Source organism: Paroedura picta, chromosome 1 (genome assembly GCF_049243985.1).
Source record: "Paroedura picta isolate Pp20150507F chromosome 1, Ppicta_v3.0, whole genome shotgun sequence".
In the NCBI taxonomy this organism is placed as follows: domain Eukaryota; kingdom Metazoa; phylum Chordata; class Lepidosauria; order Squamata; family Gekkonidae; genus Paroedura; species Paroedura picta.
Window position 1 is genome coordinate 112,883,527 of NC_135369.1, and position 15,649 is coordinate 112,899,175.

At 39.8% G+C, this 15,649-nt stretch overlaps 1 protein-coding gene across 21 annotated transcripts in view; it reads left to right on the forward strand.

Moving 5' to 3' along the window:
• Window positions 1-15,649, forward strand: part of PTPRK (protein tyrosine phosphatase receptor type K) — a 533,907-nt gene that overhangs the window by 417,613 nt on the left and 100,645 nt on the right. For all 21 annotated transcript variants that reach the window (XM_077353420.1, XM_077353429.1, XM_077353439.1 and 18 more), the window contains 3 exons: window positions 3,493-3,602; window positions 7,167-7,368; window positions 14,631-14,736. In XM_077353420.1, the coding sequence (XP_077209535.1) occupies window positions 3,493-3,602; window positions 7,167-7,368; window positions 14,631-14,736 (418 nt within the window). The remainder of the gene's footprint in view (window positions 1-3,492; window positions 3,603-7,166; window positions 7,369-14,630; window positions 14,737-15,649) is intronic.

The window sequence follows — 15,649 nt, forward strand, 5'->3', positions numbered from 1 at the left end:
GTAATTACATCTGTTTGTCTCTTAGTGTTCCTCTTATTAAATTATAGCAACAGTGTAGATTCATTTACCTTATTTGAGGAAAAATAAAGGATATTTTAGATGTTAAGACAGCTCTTTAAATGATTATTCTTTATAAATCCTTAATAAATTAAATGGCTTTACACGAAGCTCCTAAATATGTAGAAATTATAATATATAGATTTGACATAATGTTCATGTAGTTGAATTTGTGACTTATCTACACATTCAGAATTTGAAATGTGTGTGTGTGTGTATGTGTGTATATATATGTGTGTATATGTGTGTATATATGTGTGTATATATATATATATATATATATGTATATATGTATATATGTGTATATGTGTATATGTATATGTATATGTATATGTATATGTATATGTATGTATATATATATATATATATATATATATATATATATATATATATATATATATATATATATATATATATTAAAATCGTTTCAGAGAACCAGGTTCTTGTATTGCACATTGATGTTCTCAGAAGTCTGTTTACTCTGAAGATTATGGGTTGGGTACAGAGTACGTTTTTAATGTGGAACACATCTACTGCCGCATTCCCTGTAATGGAAATTATAATGGATGTGACACCTCAGGTGTGTGGCAGTAGATGGCGGCTGAGCCACTGCCACTTCTGCTGCCTGTCTCAGCCAGGATAGTAGAACTGTCCTTGGAAGATAGAAGGTAGTGGCAGAGAACAGCAAGGCCCCACTGAATGTTCTGCCGGGGGAGAGACCAAGCAGGACGCTGGAGAAGTGGGATGGAAGGAGATGTTTCTGTGACAGAGAGGGGAGGCCAGGACTAAGGAACCACAGAACATGAATGTATTCTACATACTTTGTGATAGTCAGACTGTCACTAGATTTTTATTTATTTATTTATTTATTTATTTATTTATTTATTTATTTATTTATTTATTTAGGTAATGGAATGGATAGGGGAATTTCCACTTATTCTCTCTTCCTGCTTCAGATCCTTAACTTACCCCTCATGATATTCCTGAATATCTATTTTCTTGCAGATGCTACATTTTGAAGAGACCTATCAGCTACCCAGGGTGGGTGGGAGGTGTTCTTTTCCACTGAGAGTAATGCCCCGAGTGGAAAGGTTTTCTGAACCAAACCCAATATTTATAGATTTTCTGCTTTTGATCCCCCCAAACGCTGAATTATCTGAACCTGAATCCTGTAACATATGTTCAATGTTCTCGTTTTCCAACTGGAAACAGATTTTATTAAGATGCTACATTCTGCACTTGAATCATTCCAATTGTCTCATTCCTGCTTGGTCAAATGCGGGGGGGGGGCATCCATGTGTACTTTTGTCTCCCTTCCCAACCAGCTCTGAAGCTAGAATGCAAGGGGGGGAGTGCCCCAACTGGCAATGAAGGAGCACAAAGCTGGAGAGGGCTTTATTTACAGGCTTTTGTCCCCTGACTTTATAGGCAGAGCATGCTGGGGGAGGGGGATATCTCCTACAGTCTTTGAATTGATGTCCTGACCTGTCAGCGACAGACTACTGCGCTATGTCAGTGGTGAAGGTGCAGAGAGGTGGGTAGAAGATAAGCCCCCCCAAAAAGAGAAAAAAAGCCGATATCTACACTTGCAATACTGGGCTTTCAGATCATTTCTTGGATTTAGTGGATAATATCCGCTCCCGGATAGCCCATAGAAAAGGTAGTGTCACTGTGGAGTCAATCAAGGACGCTGCAGATGAAAAATGTAAAGCAATCAAAGTGGAAATCATAAGAGGTGCAGTTGTCTTTTTAAAATCCGGGCTGATAGAGTATAAAAAGCCCAGTGTAGATAAGACCTGAGAAAAAATGATTTTTTTCTGCCCTGAAGAGGAACTGTGAGATGGATAAGTCCCTTACCACATTTTCATTGGTTCCAGCTTGAAGGCAGTGTTTCCAACAATGCTAGAACGAGTTTGAGACATTGCTCTATAGGAGTCGTAGGAAACACCACCGGTCATGTAGTCTCAGCAACTTTTTCAATCATACCCCTTTCCCAAAACAAAAAAGCACTCACCAACCAAGGGCTGCAGTGCAGAACCCTCAGAGGGATCAGACCCAGCAACACCAGCAAAATAAATGTTTACTATCTCCCCAGTAGTTGCTATTGATAGCTGGATGCTTTCTATTGTTAGAGAGGTCTATATATTGGAGGCCTGTATCTGGTCCCAAAGCTCTTTAGGTTTATAACCTTTAAATGACTGAGTGTGCGTAATCTGCATAGTACATAGCCATGCTCACTTACTGGAAACATTTAATTATGTTCCATTCAATGGCTAAAGGAAGTCTGTGACTTGGATTATACTTTATGCAATGTACTTTTCATTTGAGATGTAGACAAAAGAAACCACAGAGTATTCCTGTAGAAAACATAATGATGCCTACAGCGCATCAGCAAGTGCCACAAACTGGTACAAAGAGACTGTCATGCCATATCAGCCTCAGTCTGCGCTAGAATTTTGTCAGTATTTTGAATGTGATGTAAAGAACAGCCATTTTCAGTTTACTACTGAACTGACTGAATATATATATCGAATGGAAACTGAGACTTTGAATCTCATCTATGTATCTGTATACTTTTTACATTATGAATGTATTTCTAATTCATCAAATTAAGTTATTTTCCCCAGGGGCAGCTTATTATTTATGGTTTTGCACAGTCTAAAATAAATCTTGCTCCTTACTAATGCCACGAGCGCAGTGAATGTTATTTCCTTTGATGCAGTGGTTTTAATTTATTCCTATCCATTAAAGAATGGCAATATGTTTTCAAAATAAATCTTCAGGAAATGTCATATGTGAGACTCATTGCATGTTGGCTTGAAGTGTGGGAAAAACTAATTTAAAAGGCTAGGCAAGTATAAGTTTCAGTGCTTAAATAGATGTAACTTGTTTGTCACAGATTCCTTAAATTCCTCCCTTGCTTTTTAATCTTCTTAAGGTTGAGATGGAGATCATGAATCTGAGAGTTTTTGAAAGCTAGAAGTCTGGCACAGATTAGGGATGTCTAGGGAAGTAGAGGATGTAATTCTTCCATTCCTTAATAGGTTTGCTCATCAGAACCCCCCCCCCCCACACTGCTCTTGTTAGCCCGGAAAAGAAAAACAAAGTGGTCCACCTTGAAATAGAGAGAGGGAGGTCTAGTTCACTTGAGTTTATCTTCTTCCCTACCTAAATTTTAAACCATAAACATGAAAAGGACGTGAATGTGTTACTCTTCATTCCATTAAAGTAGCCCATACTTTCATTAGTGAGTGTAATGAGTTCTACTTGTGACAGACCTTTTGGCTTGTCTAGAGTCCTTTGCATGCTATTGGCCGTGGTGTTTATTCTTTTTCTTTTGTTATATTTCTAAGCCAATATACATTAGTGGTGATTGGCGGGGGGGGTGGGAGGGTGGCAGTTGTTTTCTCACATATACTATCCTGTTCATTGCAGTGCCTGGTCCTGTACCTGCCAAATCATTAAAGGGAACTCCCTTTGAAGACAAGATCTTCCTGAACTGGAAAGAACCTGTGGATCCAAATGGTATCATCACACAGTATGAGGTATTGTAGAACAATCAAATAAAATAAGGTATCAAGGCATCATAACTTTTAAACTGAGGATCCTGTTGGTGGTACATGTATGTTCAATATTATGATTAGCACATATTCAGAACCCCCTTGGATGTCTGGAACAGGCTGTGATTTGTAGCGCTCCCCAGAAGTTTTCTGCTTTATTGCAGTCTTGACTCCCAAATGCTGATATTCCTCTTATTCCCGGTGTACCACCATAGTCTGGAAAGTATCCAGTACAAATAGCAAAAGATCACAACCAAATAAGACCTGAGAATTCAGTGCCACGTTTGTATAATCCCAGGTCCCAACCATCATGCATTAGGGTCCAGTTTGGCTGAAGTGTCTTACCTTGGTGTCAAATAGGGAGCAGCAAGGCTTAAGTACTATCCTGTTCCACCTGCTGTCCTCTAGTTTTGCTTCTGAGCTGGGAATCAGCATTTGTCTGCCCTCACTAACCTCTTGTCAAGCCAATTGTCAGTGGCTGCTTGACACTTAAAAGGCCATCTGACCTTGATAGCTGATCTGAGGATCTTCACAAAGTGCATCTGTAACCCCTCTGGGCCTGGTAGATGTTGGACTGTACCATGCAGGAACTGAGGAGGAGGATCCTGGTGTTGTATCCACCACCACCCTGTTTGTCTTTATTTTTATAGAAAATAGATCTTGTGTTGATTCTCAAATGCTTAACATAACATAACACTTCCAAAAATTTCTTTTTGGAAACACACCACCATACCACCAAAAACATGTCTATTTGTTTGTTTGTTTGTTTGTTTGTTTGTTTGTTTATTCATTATTTGGACTTATTGCCCACCACTCTCATGACTCGCTTGTGGCAGGTTACAGTTTGCCCATATTAAAACCCCGTTAAAACCATTGGACATATCTCCAAAAACAATAGTCTCCTAAAAAATTTTTAAAGACCATGGCAGAGGGCACCCCATTAACTCCTCAAAGAAAACTAATACAGGAGCGGGAGGAGGGAGTGCAGATCGATTAGCAAGTGCTATGCTCTTAACACTGGGGGGTCCCATCAGATCTTCCCTTGCCATACTCACCTCAACCATAGACCTGGTAGAAGAGTTCCGTTTTGCAGGCCCTGCAGAATGTTGATAGCTCCCACAGTGCCCATAGCTCCTCTGGGAGCTCATTACACCTGCTAGGGGCCAGAATCAAAAATGCCTTGGCCCTGGTTGAGGCCAAGCGCATCTCCCTGGGGCCGAGAATGACCAGTAAATTAGTACCCGCAGAGCGGGGGGGGGGTAGGGCAAAAGGCAGTCTCTCAGATATACGGGACCTAGACCGCAAAGGACTTTGAAGGTCAAAACCAGAACAGTTTTGCACCAGCTGCAATTCCCGGATCAAGAGCAAGGGAAGGCCCACATAGAGTGAGTTACAAAAATCTATTTTGGAGGTGACTGTGGCCAAATGTTCAGAGGATAGTTAGGACGCTAGTAGCCATGTCTGGTGAAGATGGAGGAATGCCTGGTGGGCTACCTTCTTGACCTGCACTTCTAAAGTCAGTGAGGCATCGATAGTCACTCCCAAATTCCTAGCCATGGGCGCGATCATAAGTTGCATCCCAGCTAGGATGGATATGCTTCCTGACCCAACCCCCTGTTCCCTAGCCACAAGATTTCCATCTTGGAGGGGTTGAGTTTCAGGCAGTTCTGCTCTAACCACCCAACAACCCAAACTCTCTTATTGGCCCTCACTGGAGGACATCCCCACAACAGGGTGATGGCAGTACCCGATTGAGGGACAATCAGAGGCTGTTCCACACACCCCTGCTCCTGTTCCTTCTCCTCTGTACCACTTCCTGGCACTTGGGATGAGGAAGAAGAGCAGCCAGAAGGTAAGCCTGGGAACTGGGGATCACTGTCCAGCCACAGTCTACATTGGCCAGCCTGCACTCCCAAGCCTCCTGGTTGTGAGGAGAGTTGGGGGGCTGGGGGAGGCTGCAGCCCAGCTTGATGCATGGCCTGCTTTACTCTGCAGGAGCAAGGGTGCACGAGCAAAAGGTGGCAGAGTTCCTGCAGATCATAGCAGCCCAACCAGTATGTTCAGCTGCCCTGCTCTCCAGGGGCTCTCCCACCCTTCTATGGCCCATTTTAAAAACAGGTTTTGCTACTAGTGATATGAATGCAATTGCAGTATTGATTTTCACGTAGTATTTGCCTCATGAGCTCCGTCCCATCCAGGCTGCCCTATTTGTGCCAATAATCTTTGCACAGATGTATTCTTCCGACTAAGATTAAATTACTGAGCAACAGAATTACTTTAATGATTGGAAATTAAGAATACAATGTATTTGAGTCACGATACAGCCTTGCTTTTGCCAAGGCAGTGCTGCTGGATGCTTTTAATAAATGATGAAATCCAACACTCAAATATGGAGTTCTGATTTAAATCTTGTATCATTAATGTATTGCCTTCCAGTATCATGATTTAATGGAGCCCTGTGCAGTGATATATGTAAGGATTTATTAATAGAAATCTGACATTTCTAAGCTTCAAGGTAACACTTTCTTTTCCCATTCAAGAAACTCTGAATGTAAATTCTGGGGATTTAATTTAAAAAAAAAAAAACGCATTGGCTTGATGCATGAGCCCTTGGGGAAGGAAGGAAAAACAATAATTTTGCACCCAATTTCCTGTGCATCTATCATTATTCAGAACTAAAAACCTTGACAATACTACTTTTCTGCTTAAGAAACAAATGAAATGCCTACGGGTGTCACTTAAATGCTTCAGTCATCATATGTACATGACTTAGCATATACTGACTTCTGTTTTCTCATCAGTATTTTTTTGAAATGCTGTTGTTTTCAATGGATATAGATGCTGCTATAGGGCTTGTATATGATATATTTTATCCTTTTATATGATAGAATTATTTTAACCGATATAGTCGAATTAAGGAGATACACAATAAACTGCTTCCTGCTATTAACAAAGACTGTTTACACACTGGAGGTTTCATGCCAGCTGCAGGCTGGCGTTTTAGTCATGGCAGGTTGCCCCACCTCTTCCTGCACCCATATGGGGGAGCATTTGGCCTGGTGCGGTCAAGTAAATACCTTCACATGGGGAGAAGACTTTTGGCATTGTAGAGAGGCCAGAGCACATATGCACAATACGTGACTCACTCATCTGAACAGAAGCTCACCAGCCCTGAATAGTGACATGGACTCCTGATCTCCCGTTATGTTTCCTTCCTAGGACTATAATAAACATACAAATATGATGACCCCCCCCCCCCACACACACACACACCAGAATCAAAACACAATACTGTATTCTACTTTGTGGATCACCAATTGTGTAGGACAAGTTTAGAGAACTGTGTATTATACAAGTTAAGAGGAATCCATACCATTCATCTCACAACAGTTCTGTATGAGAAAAATTACCAGTCTTATTGGCAATAAAATGGAAATATTGTGTTGTGTTTAGTAGACTGGATTTGAAATCAGGTCTCTGTATCACCACTCAGTTCACTTATCAGTCATTTCCAAAAACTCTACTAAATCTCTGAAATTACTTCCACAGGTCAGTTACAGCAGTATAAGATCATTTGATCCAGCAGTTCCCGTTGCTGGGCCAGCTCAAACTGTGGCAAAGCTCTGGAATAGTACACATCATGTCTTTTCCCATCTGCACCCTGGAACTACCTACCAGTTTTACATAAGAGCTAGCACAATCAAAGGGTTTGGACCAGCTACAGCAATTAATGTTACCACCAACATATCAGGTAATGACAAACAATGAAGCACATAAAAGCTTTATTGTGTTAAATTAGTTTTTGCATGGATTAGTTCTCCTTCTGGTCATTCGAGGCAACAAAACATTTGGCTGTAATAAAGAGAAGACATTAAGTGCATAATAACAGGTTGGCATGAGCAGAGAGGTCTATTTATGGTTTGTTTTTGTTTTTGTATTAATGGATATGCTCACTTAAAGAGTGAGCTGGATTATTCTACAGTCTTTTGCAATGTTGCCGAGTTGTTTTGTGCAGTGTTATGCATCTGAAGTTATGCAGTATGGGTGGATTGCAGTTCATGCATTTTCTGATGATTCTGTGGGAATTAATTAATGATTAATGACTTCTCTGTATTGTTCCTGTTCTTATGTTCCATGCAAACTGCCCTAAGCCTCCGGGGAGGGCGGAATATAAATATAATTAATAAATATAAATAATAAAAATAGTTACCCCTAATTTTAGAATACTCAGTATTATTTTAAAATAAAGTTTTACCGTTTTAACTATCCTTTCTTTAGGGTTCTGTCAATTTAAACTGAGGACTGATTCACTTATAGTTTTAGAGCAGCACAGTTTAGCAGTAGATTCTGGGCCTTTTTGAACATGCAGTCTTCTTTAGAAATAAGGAATGTTTCCCAGTGTGGCAGGAAATGAATTCACTCTGCTGTTTTCTTGACCACATCATTAGATTTAATTCTGTTTTCTGCAGAGCTACTAAGTAGTAGACATTTTGCTTTCTTGGAGTATTTTAACTTTGGATCAGTTTGCTAATTAAAAGATATTACTTTATACTATATACTTACTTGCTTAAAGTACAATAAATGTTTATAGGGAGTTAATTCAACATTAATAAATGAACCTGCTTTTTCTGCTTTTGCATTTTGCCATGAATAGTACTGCTAGTTTACACTAAAGGTCTGCCTTGATTTCTGTATTTTGTAAGGATCTGTGTGAGAGAAACCTTGTCTTTACTTTCCATTGCTTACTGGTTCATTACAGCAAGAAGTGTGGAAGCAGTTTCTACCTCATTAATCATGTGGCTGTGTGTGGCTGCTGTGACACAGTTTACTAATGTACCAGGATTAACTTTTGCTTATATATTCCCACTGTCATGATGGTCAGTTCTTAGTCTGACGAAGAGTGCTTGCACTTGAAAGCTCACGCCTTGAATAAGTCTTTGTCGGTCTTAAAGGTGCTACTGGACTCTGATTTTATTGTGCTACTTCAGACCAACACGGCTACTCATTTGAATCTGCCTCATTAAGAGTGATACATGGTATCAGAACACTCTGAGGCCCATACTGTTATGACTCCAGGGCCACAGAATCTGATAAAAGACCATGTTAGGCTGCCGTTTGGTGGCCCCAGTCATAATGCTGACTTATTTTGTTCTAGAAGACTCTTGCAGAGTCAACTGATGATGCCATTACACCTTAAAAGTACATTTGTCCAGCCACCTCATGACTGGGAATGTTTTAAAATGTATCATTCCCATCACAAGGAGAGAGAGCCTACAAATGTATATTTCTTAAATACAGAGTCACTGCGTGTAGATGAGCATGGGACCATCATACTCATGGCAGTTGTTGATTTGCATGTGTGTGTGCAGGGTTAGAGCTCTGTTGTCACTTCATCAGAAGCTTCAGCTGACCCTCAGTGTGCCGGCCCACCTCCTGTAGAGCCCATGTTACACAAGTGCTTTGTGGTGTGAGAGAGGAGCACTGTACTCACAGACCGCCTTCACATGCTTTTGGATTAGATTCCAAATATGATAAAGCATCTAATCTTTTGATCAAATAAGCTGAAGATATTTTTTGTTTATTTATTTGATAGAGCAGAAATTATTTTTGCACTTTTTATAACCCCTTATTTACTGAGTACTGTTTGGTTTATATAGAACAGCATAATATATTAATTGAATACGATATTTGTAATTGTTTTGTCCTTCCTATATAAATACATCAATAAATAACTCATTTTATGTGAAACATAACACTTGAATCATTTTATGTGAGTTTTTAATGTATTCATTATGATATTGAAATGTTTCATTGTTAATATTGACCATAATATGGGCACCTCTGGAAAGTCAGAAGTACTAGAACTTTCTTTGGGTTTTGTTTTTAAGACCTTCTGCAGATTTCTTTGGGGCCAGAACAGGAAATGTGGCAGCTGCATCTTGTGAGGAAAACTGACTATGACCCTGTACTTGAGTGTCTGCATTTTCTCTTATTCTAGGGATAACGCAGGGAGCTGATTTGGGCCTATAAAATCCTTAACATATTAAACGCTGCATGTCGCAGAGCTCATGTTTCTGCATTTATTCCATCACAATCCATGAGACTGATTAAGAGTGCTCTTTTATTTGTACTACCTATGTGCCTATGCAGTATGTCTACATGTAGAGTGATAATAAAATCAGAGTCCAGTAGCACCTTTAAGACCAACAAAGATTTATTCAAGGAGTGAGCTTTCGAGTGCAAGCACTCTTCCCCAGAGTAAAAACTCCCTACATGACATTGGGAATATATAGCAAAAATTAATTCTGTTATATTAGTAAACTGTGTCATACATCCAAATACAGTCATAGGATAATTCTTTGCCAAAACAGCCAATCAGTCCCCCTGGAATTCAGTTGTAGTTTACAAAAACCTAAGCGAAATAAAACTGTCTGTGTCAGTGATCAAAAGCTCCCACCCCACCATTTGCTGCTGGCCCCATCTGTCTCCATACAAGTGTGAAACATTCCTACAAGGGAGGGAAGGAGGGAGACTGTGTGTGTGTGTCTGTGAAAGATGGCATTCCTAATACTCATTCAACAAGTCTGAAACACTTTTGATTATAGAGACTCATCATATGCTAAACCAGAACATTTCTTTTAAATAAATATAAAATGGGGGGGGGGCAATTTCAATTTCTGTTACTTTTCCTATAGTTGGTAATAGGTATTTGTTTTGAAGTTTATTTAGGGTTACCAACCTCCTGATGGTAATTGGAGATCTGAAATTACAGCTGATCTCCAGACTCAGAGATCAGTTCCTCTGTAGAAAATGGTTGGTCTCGGAGGTGGACTTTGTGGCCTTATACACTGCTGAGGTCCCTCCCCACCCCAAATCATGCCTAGATTTATTGGGTATTATGCAGATCTCATGATATGCTTGACATGCAACTTCTAGAAAATATGTCATTTCCCAGGAACTTCCTGTTAAGGGTAGAATATTTGATGATCTTACTAAGAAATATTCCCCTGTTTTCTTTCCTTTTCTCCTGGGATTATAAATCTACTTTATATACAAAGCTGTGTGTGCAGCATTAGAAGCTTTTACTAGATATCTGATTACATCATGAAAATAGATTTTAAATAAAGACGCTAATTAATTCTAATCCATTCAAATGGATAATGTACTTTTCATGTTTGTTTACTGGAAAAAATGAAGTTATTTAATTACTTGGTGACCTTCTTTGTCAAATTCCTTAATGCATGAAATTTCTGATAATTCTGGTCTGAACTATTCTGGTCTTTGAAAGAAATGTCTGAAACGCTATGACCTTTATCCAGCAAAGCGAAGCAGTTTACACATAACCGAGGCTGTAGAAATTAGTTCTTTCTGGAAAATGAGCATTCTTTGTGTGTGTTTGGGTTGTTGTTTTTTCCCTTGTTCTACTTTAAATACGCTACCTTCCGAGAGTACTTCCACAACAGTTGGTAGACCCAAGAGCCCCTGAACATCTGCTGTGGAACTCCTATAAAAGATTCTGGAGTGCATTTTAGTGTTCCCAACGGATTTGATTCAGGATGCTAGTAAAGCCTGTTGAGCCTTACTCTCAGTTTATATGAACCAATGGCTTCCGAGACTGTAGCATGGAGTTCAGGGGGAGAGGCCAGTGATACTGAGCATGTTATTTGAAGATTGTCTGGCATTATCTTCAAATGGAGGAACTTTGATAGGGTTTCCCCACACACCAATTGAAAATAACTGTTACAGCATTGCAGGTTCATAGCCAAAACTTAGATTAATATATTCCCGTGTTTTCTATAACACACATGGTGTTCATCTTTTAAACAGCATGCTTGATTTTCTGCCAGTTTCTTGCCTCACTGCTCAGTTATTTTTTTCCACCACTCTTGACCTTAAAAAAATGAATGTGCATAGAGAGAGTTGGCTTCAAGTACTTGTATTTAGATACCTGGAAATAAGATCCTTAAAGTATGCACGGTATAATAAAATGCTGTTATAAAACTGCCAAGCCATTTTGCTGCTCAGGCGCAGACTTGGAAATGGTAACAGTTTCATTTAAAAGACTCAAGGAGTAGACTGGGTATTCCCCCTCCCCCCCAAAAAATCTATTTCTTTGTAGGAAAAACCATGTGGACGCTAATTCAAAATCTTAAATGAATATTCAATTTTGTTATCATCTTGCGCGTCATTTACATCAGCCTTTTTCAACCTTTTGATAATGGAGGAACCACAGATATTTCTGTAAAGGGTGACATGCCCCTTCAGAGAAATAAGCACGGAAGTAAGATACTGGAGCCAATCAATAATTCCTTTGTGGAGAAAGAGACTAGGCTTGTAGGGTAAAAGGGGGAGTGGGCTCCAGTGACATCCAGTGATGTCAGTGGCCACCTGAACATCTGGGAAAGCCTAAGTAACTCTCATGTAACCCCTGGTTTCCCTGGAACCCTGGTTGGGAATCCATGATCTACATGAAATCAACCATGCGTACCAAATGGTAGGAATGCATGAGCGCATGCTAGCTACTTCAAAGAGTAAGCAGTTTCTCTTTTTCTTGCGCTAATGAAAGATCCAATTACAGTCATTCTGTTTCTCTGCAGTTCTTGTTATTCATCAGTTATTTTCTGTTACCAAAGAAAATGTGTTGATTTCCCTTCCTGGAATGCAGTGTAAGAGGGAGAATGGATGTTTCTTGGCCATGGCTGATTGTTGTTTGTCTTTTTGTTTGCTTTTATTTGTTTGTTTGTTTATTTATGTTTTTATACCACCCTTCCCTATGGCTCTGGGCGGTTTACATGAAACATTTTGAAACATTTACATAGAACACTCTCAAAATCTGAGACAGATATTTTTTTATAGCTAGTGGAACGGTGGAGTATACTTTTTTTTAAGTTGCATGATTTAGTGATAACTAGATGGAAGTATTGCATAGCAGTCTATGTTGTACTACTTTTGAAGAATGTTTAGAAACTTCAGATAGTCTACACTGCAGCATTCAGGGTGGACTGGCCATTATGATCATTTGAGAAATTCCTGGAGGGTCATTGGCTACTGGTGGCTGCATTTGGGACCATCCAGAGAAGAACAAACCAACAGTGGTGGTGCCACAACAAAAACAGATGTTGTAGCTGATGTTTCCCTCAACTTGACTTTGCCAATCAGCCCCATCTGCAATTCCCCTCAACTGGAGGGAGATCCTTCGGCTAAGTCAGTGGATACTGTTGGACAAGGCCAAGCTGAGGAAGGTAGGTAGCAGCCAGAACAGTTGACTTTGCTTCAGCATTACTACTGATGGTTTTTCTTTGTCCAGCTAGCTTTATAGGTGAGACTCACCAAAGAGCTTCAAGGGGGAATGGGATAGAAGCACATCAGCACTGGCAATTGTGCAAGTGTGGCCCTTTCTCTTTGTGATATCTCTGGCAATTGCATGGCAACCTTTCTCTTAGAGTTGTCAGGTCCATGGTCACTGTTGGTGAGGGACTGGGGGGGGGGGACTTTCTGGGAGAGATCTCTCACGCACAAACACACATGTATATGTGTGAGAGAGGGAGAAAGACATTGTCTCTAAGAAAACAGCAGAGCAGGGTGATATCAATGTAAATATATGCTTACCAGAAGAATTCTCCCTCCCCCTGAAGAACTGTGTGCACATATGCAAGTTTATACCTGATGGTTGGTCTTAAAGCCACCCTTTCAGTGGAATTTCCTACTGGAAAAGGGATATTTGTCCAGTTTGCTCTCATTATTAAGAACACTGATCAGAGCCAGCTTGGTGTAGTGGTTAAGAGCAGCGGCAAGCCAGGCTGCATTTGGCAAGCCAGGCTGCATCCCCCACTGCTCCATATGCAGCCAGCTGGGTGACCTTCTCACAGAGCAGTCCTGCCACAGCTCTCTCAGCCCCACCTACCTCACAAGGTGCCTGTTGTGGGGAGAGGAAGTTGATTGTAAGCTGCTTTAAGACTCCTTCAGGTATTGAAAAGCCATTTTCTTCATTAAAATAAGCCATTAAAATAATCATTAAAATGATTAACAGGTATGATAGTAATTTAAATGTCTTTATTAGGATCAGCTCTGTAAACTTGGGATAGTTCTAAAATTTGAATGTTTTGTTGTTGTACTTTCAGTTGGATTTCATTGTAACTTGCTTTAGGAACCAGGTCTGACTGAAAAGTGGAAGAGAGAGAATATAACATAAATTCCACAGTGCATGGTGGATGCATGTTTTCTGAAATGTAACAAAAACAATTTGGATTGCTATGTGGGCTGACTTTTATACTTATCGTAAGGCCCTTAGGCAAGCCAGGGGATAACAGTATTATTGACACAGATTTCTTCAGATATTATGGCCAAATGAACAGGTAGCTTGCCAACTGCATGCACACAGCTCCACAATGCATTCAAGATACATCACTATGAGCTATTTTGACCAAAAGGAACCTCTGTATCCAGAGGCAACAACCCTTTGAATACCAGTGTGCGGAGGCAACATTAGGGGAAAGCCGCAGCCTCTATGTCTGCAGGGCAACTGGTTGGCCATAATGTGAGGCAGTATGCTGGTCTAACTGGACTTCTGATCCCAATGGCTCTGCCTGTTATGGGTGCTGTTTGGTGGAATAGGTAATATGAGGATTTTCCATATAGCTGCCATACATGAAAGCCAGAACCCGGAATGTACAGGTATCCAATTGAAATGAAATGCTTGGTATATGTCACACGTGGGCTGTGATTTCATTTGGGTGTAACCTCTAAAGAGGGATATAGGAAGTGTGAATGGTCTGGTAAGTTGCGGTTGGTGTTGGATGTATTTGTTTTTCTCTGATCAGTTTTACAGTTGTTACAGTTATGGCTAGAGGTACACTTCTAACTAACAGCCCAAAGAACACATCAGGTAGAGGTGGCAATTGTTGTTTGTACAAAGACTTCAGAAATGTTATAATGTTATGAAAATTGTAGGCAGATGTGCAAATTAATATAAAATTGAAATTTATTGTTTGATTTTGATTTTCTGTTAACCAGCTCCTACTCTACCTGACTATGAAGGGATTGAATTCATTCTTAATGAAACTGCCACAACCATAACAGTACTGTTGAGACCAGCACAGGCCAAAGGTGCTCCTATCAGGTAAAAATAAGGGAAGGGCTAGAGATCCATGTATTTGTGTTATGTGTGTATACACACGTGAATATTACTTTAGATAATTCAATTATTCATCAGAAGATATTTTATTTAGTACCAGATTAATCCAATGACTCACTCATTTAATAAATGTTTTCCTTCATTATTTACATTTTATTTTATTGCTCTGGCAATTCAAAGATGAGAGGTATGGTTGCCAACTCTGGGTTGGGAAATTCCTAGAAAATTGGGAGTGGACCCTAGAGACCATGGGGTTTGGAGAGGGGAGGGACTCCAGCAGGATATAATTCCATGGACCCCACCCTCTAGAACAGACATTTTGTTGAGGAGTTGTTTGCAGATTCCAGAGTATCTCTGTGCCCCACCTGGAGGTTGGCAATCCTAGTAAGAGAACATGGATGACTTAGCATTGTTGGGCTCCCACTGAGAAGCCAAAAATCAAGATGCTCTTTGTTTTAGTCTGCTCATACAGATGATTATTTTAAATTTTATAATTGATTATAGAAGATTTATTGTGTATGTTTTAATGACTGTATTGTGAGGATATAAATCTAAAAATAAATAACATAAATGTGGAGACATGATCTAAATGCCAGCTCCCCTTCTCTTACACTATACAGTCGTGGACAAGTCTCTCAAACTGACTGCCTTTAAAAATTGTAATAATGAACTCCTAACAACAGGAATTTATATCTACATGGAACAACATTTTACAAGCAAGGATTTGGGGATTATTGAAATCTGCTAGTTTTGCTTAACCCCAGGTTTTTCAGTCCAGATATCACACATACACAAAATATTGCATTCTCAGGAAAATGTGGATGCTACATAGTTACCTGATTTAATTATTTCCTCACTCCTAATCCAGGAATCAGCTTTACTTCTATAAATGCTCCCT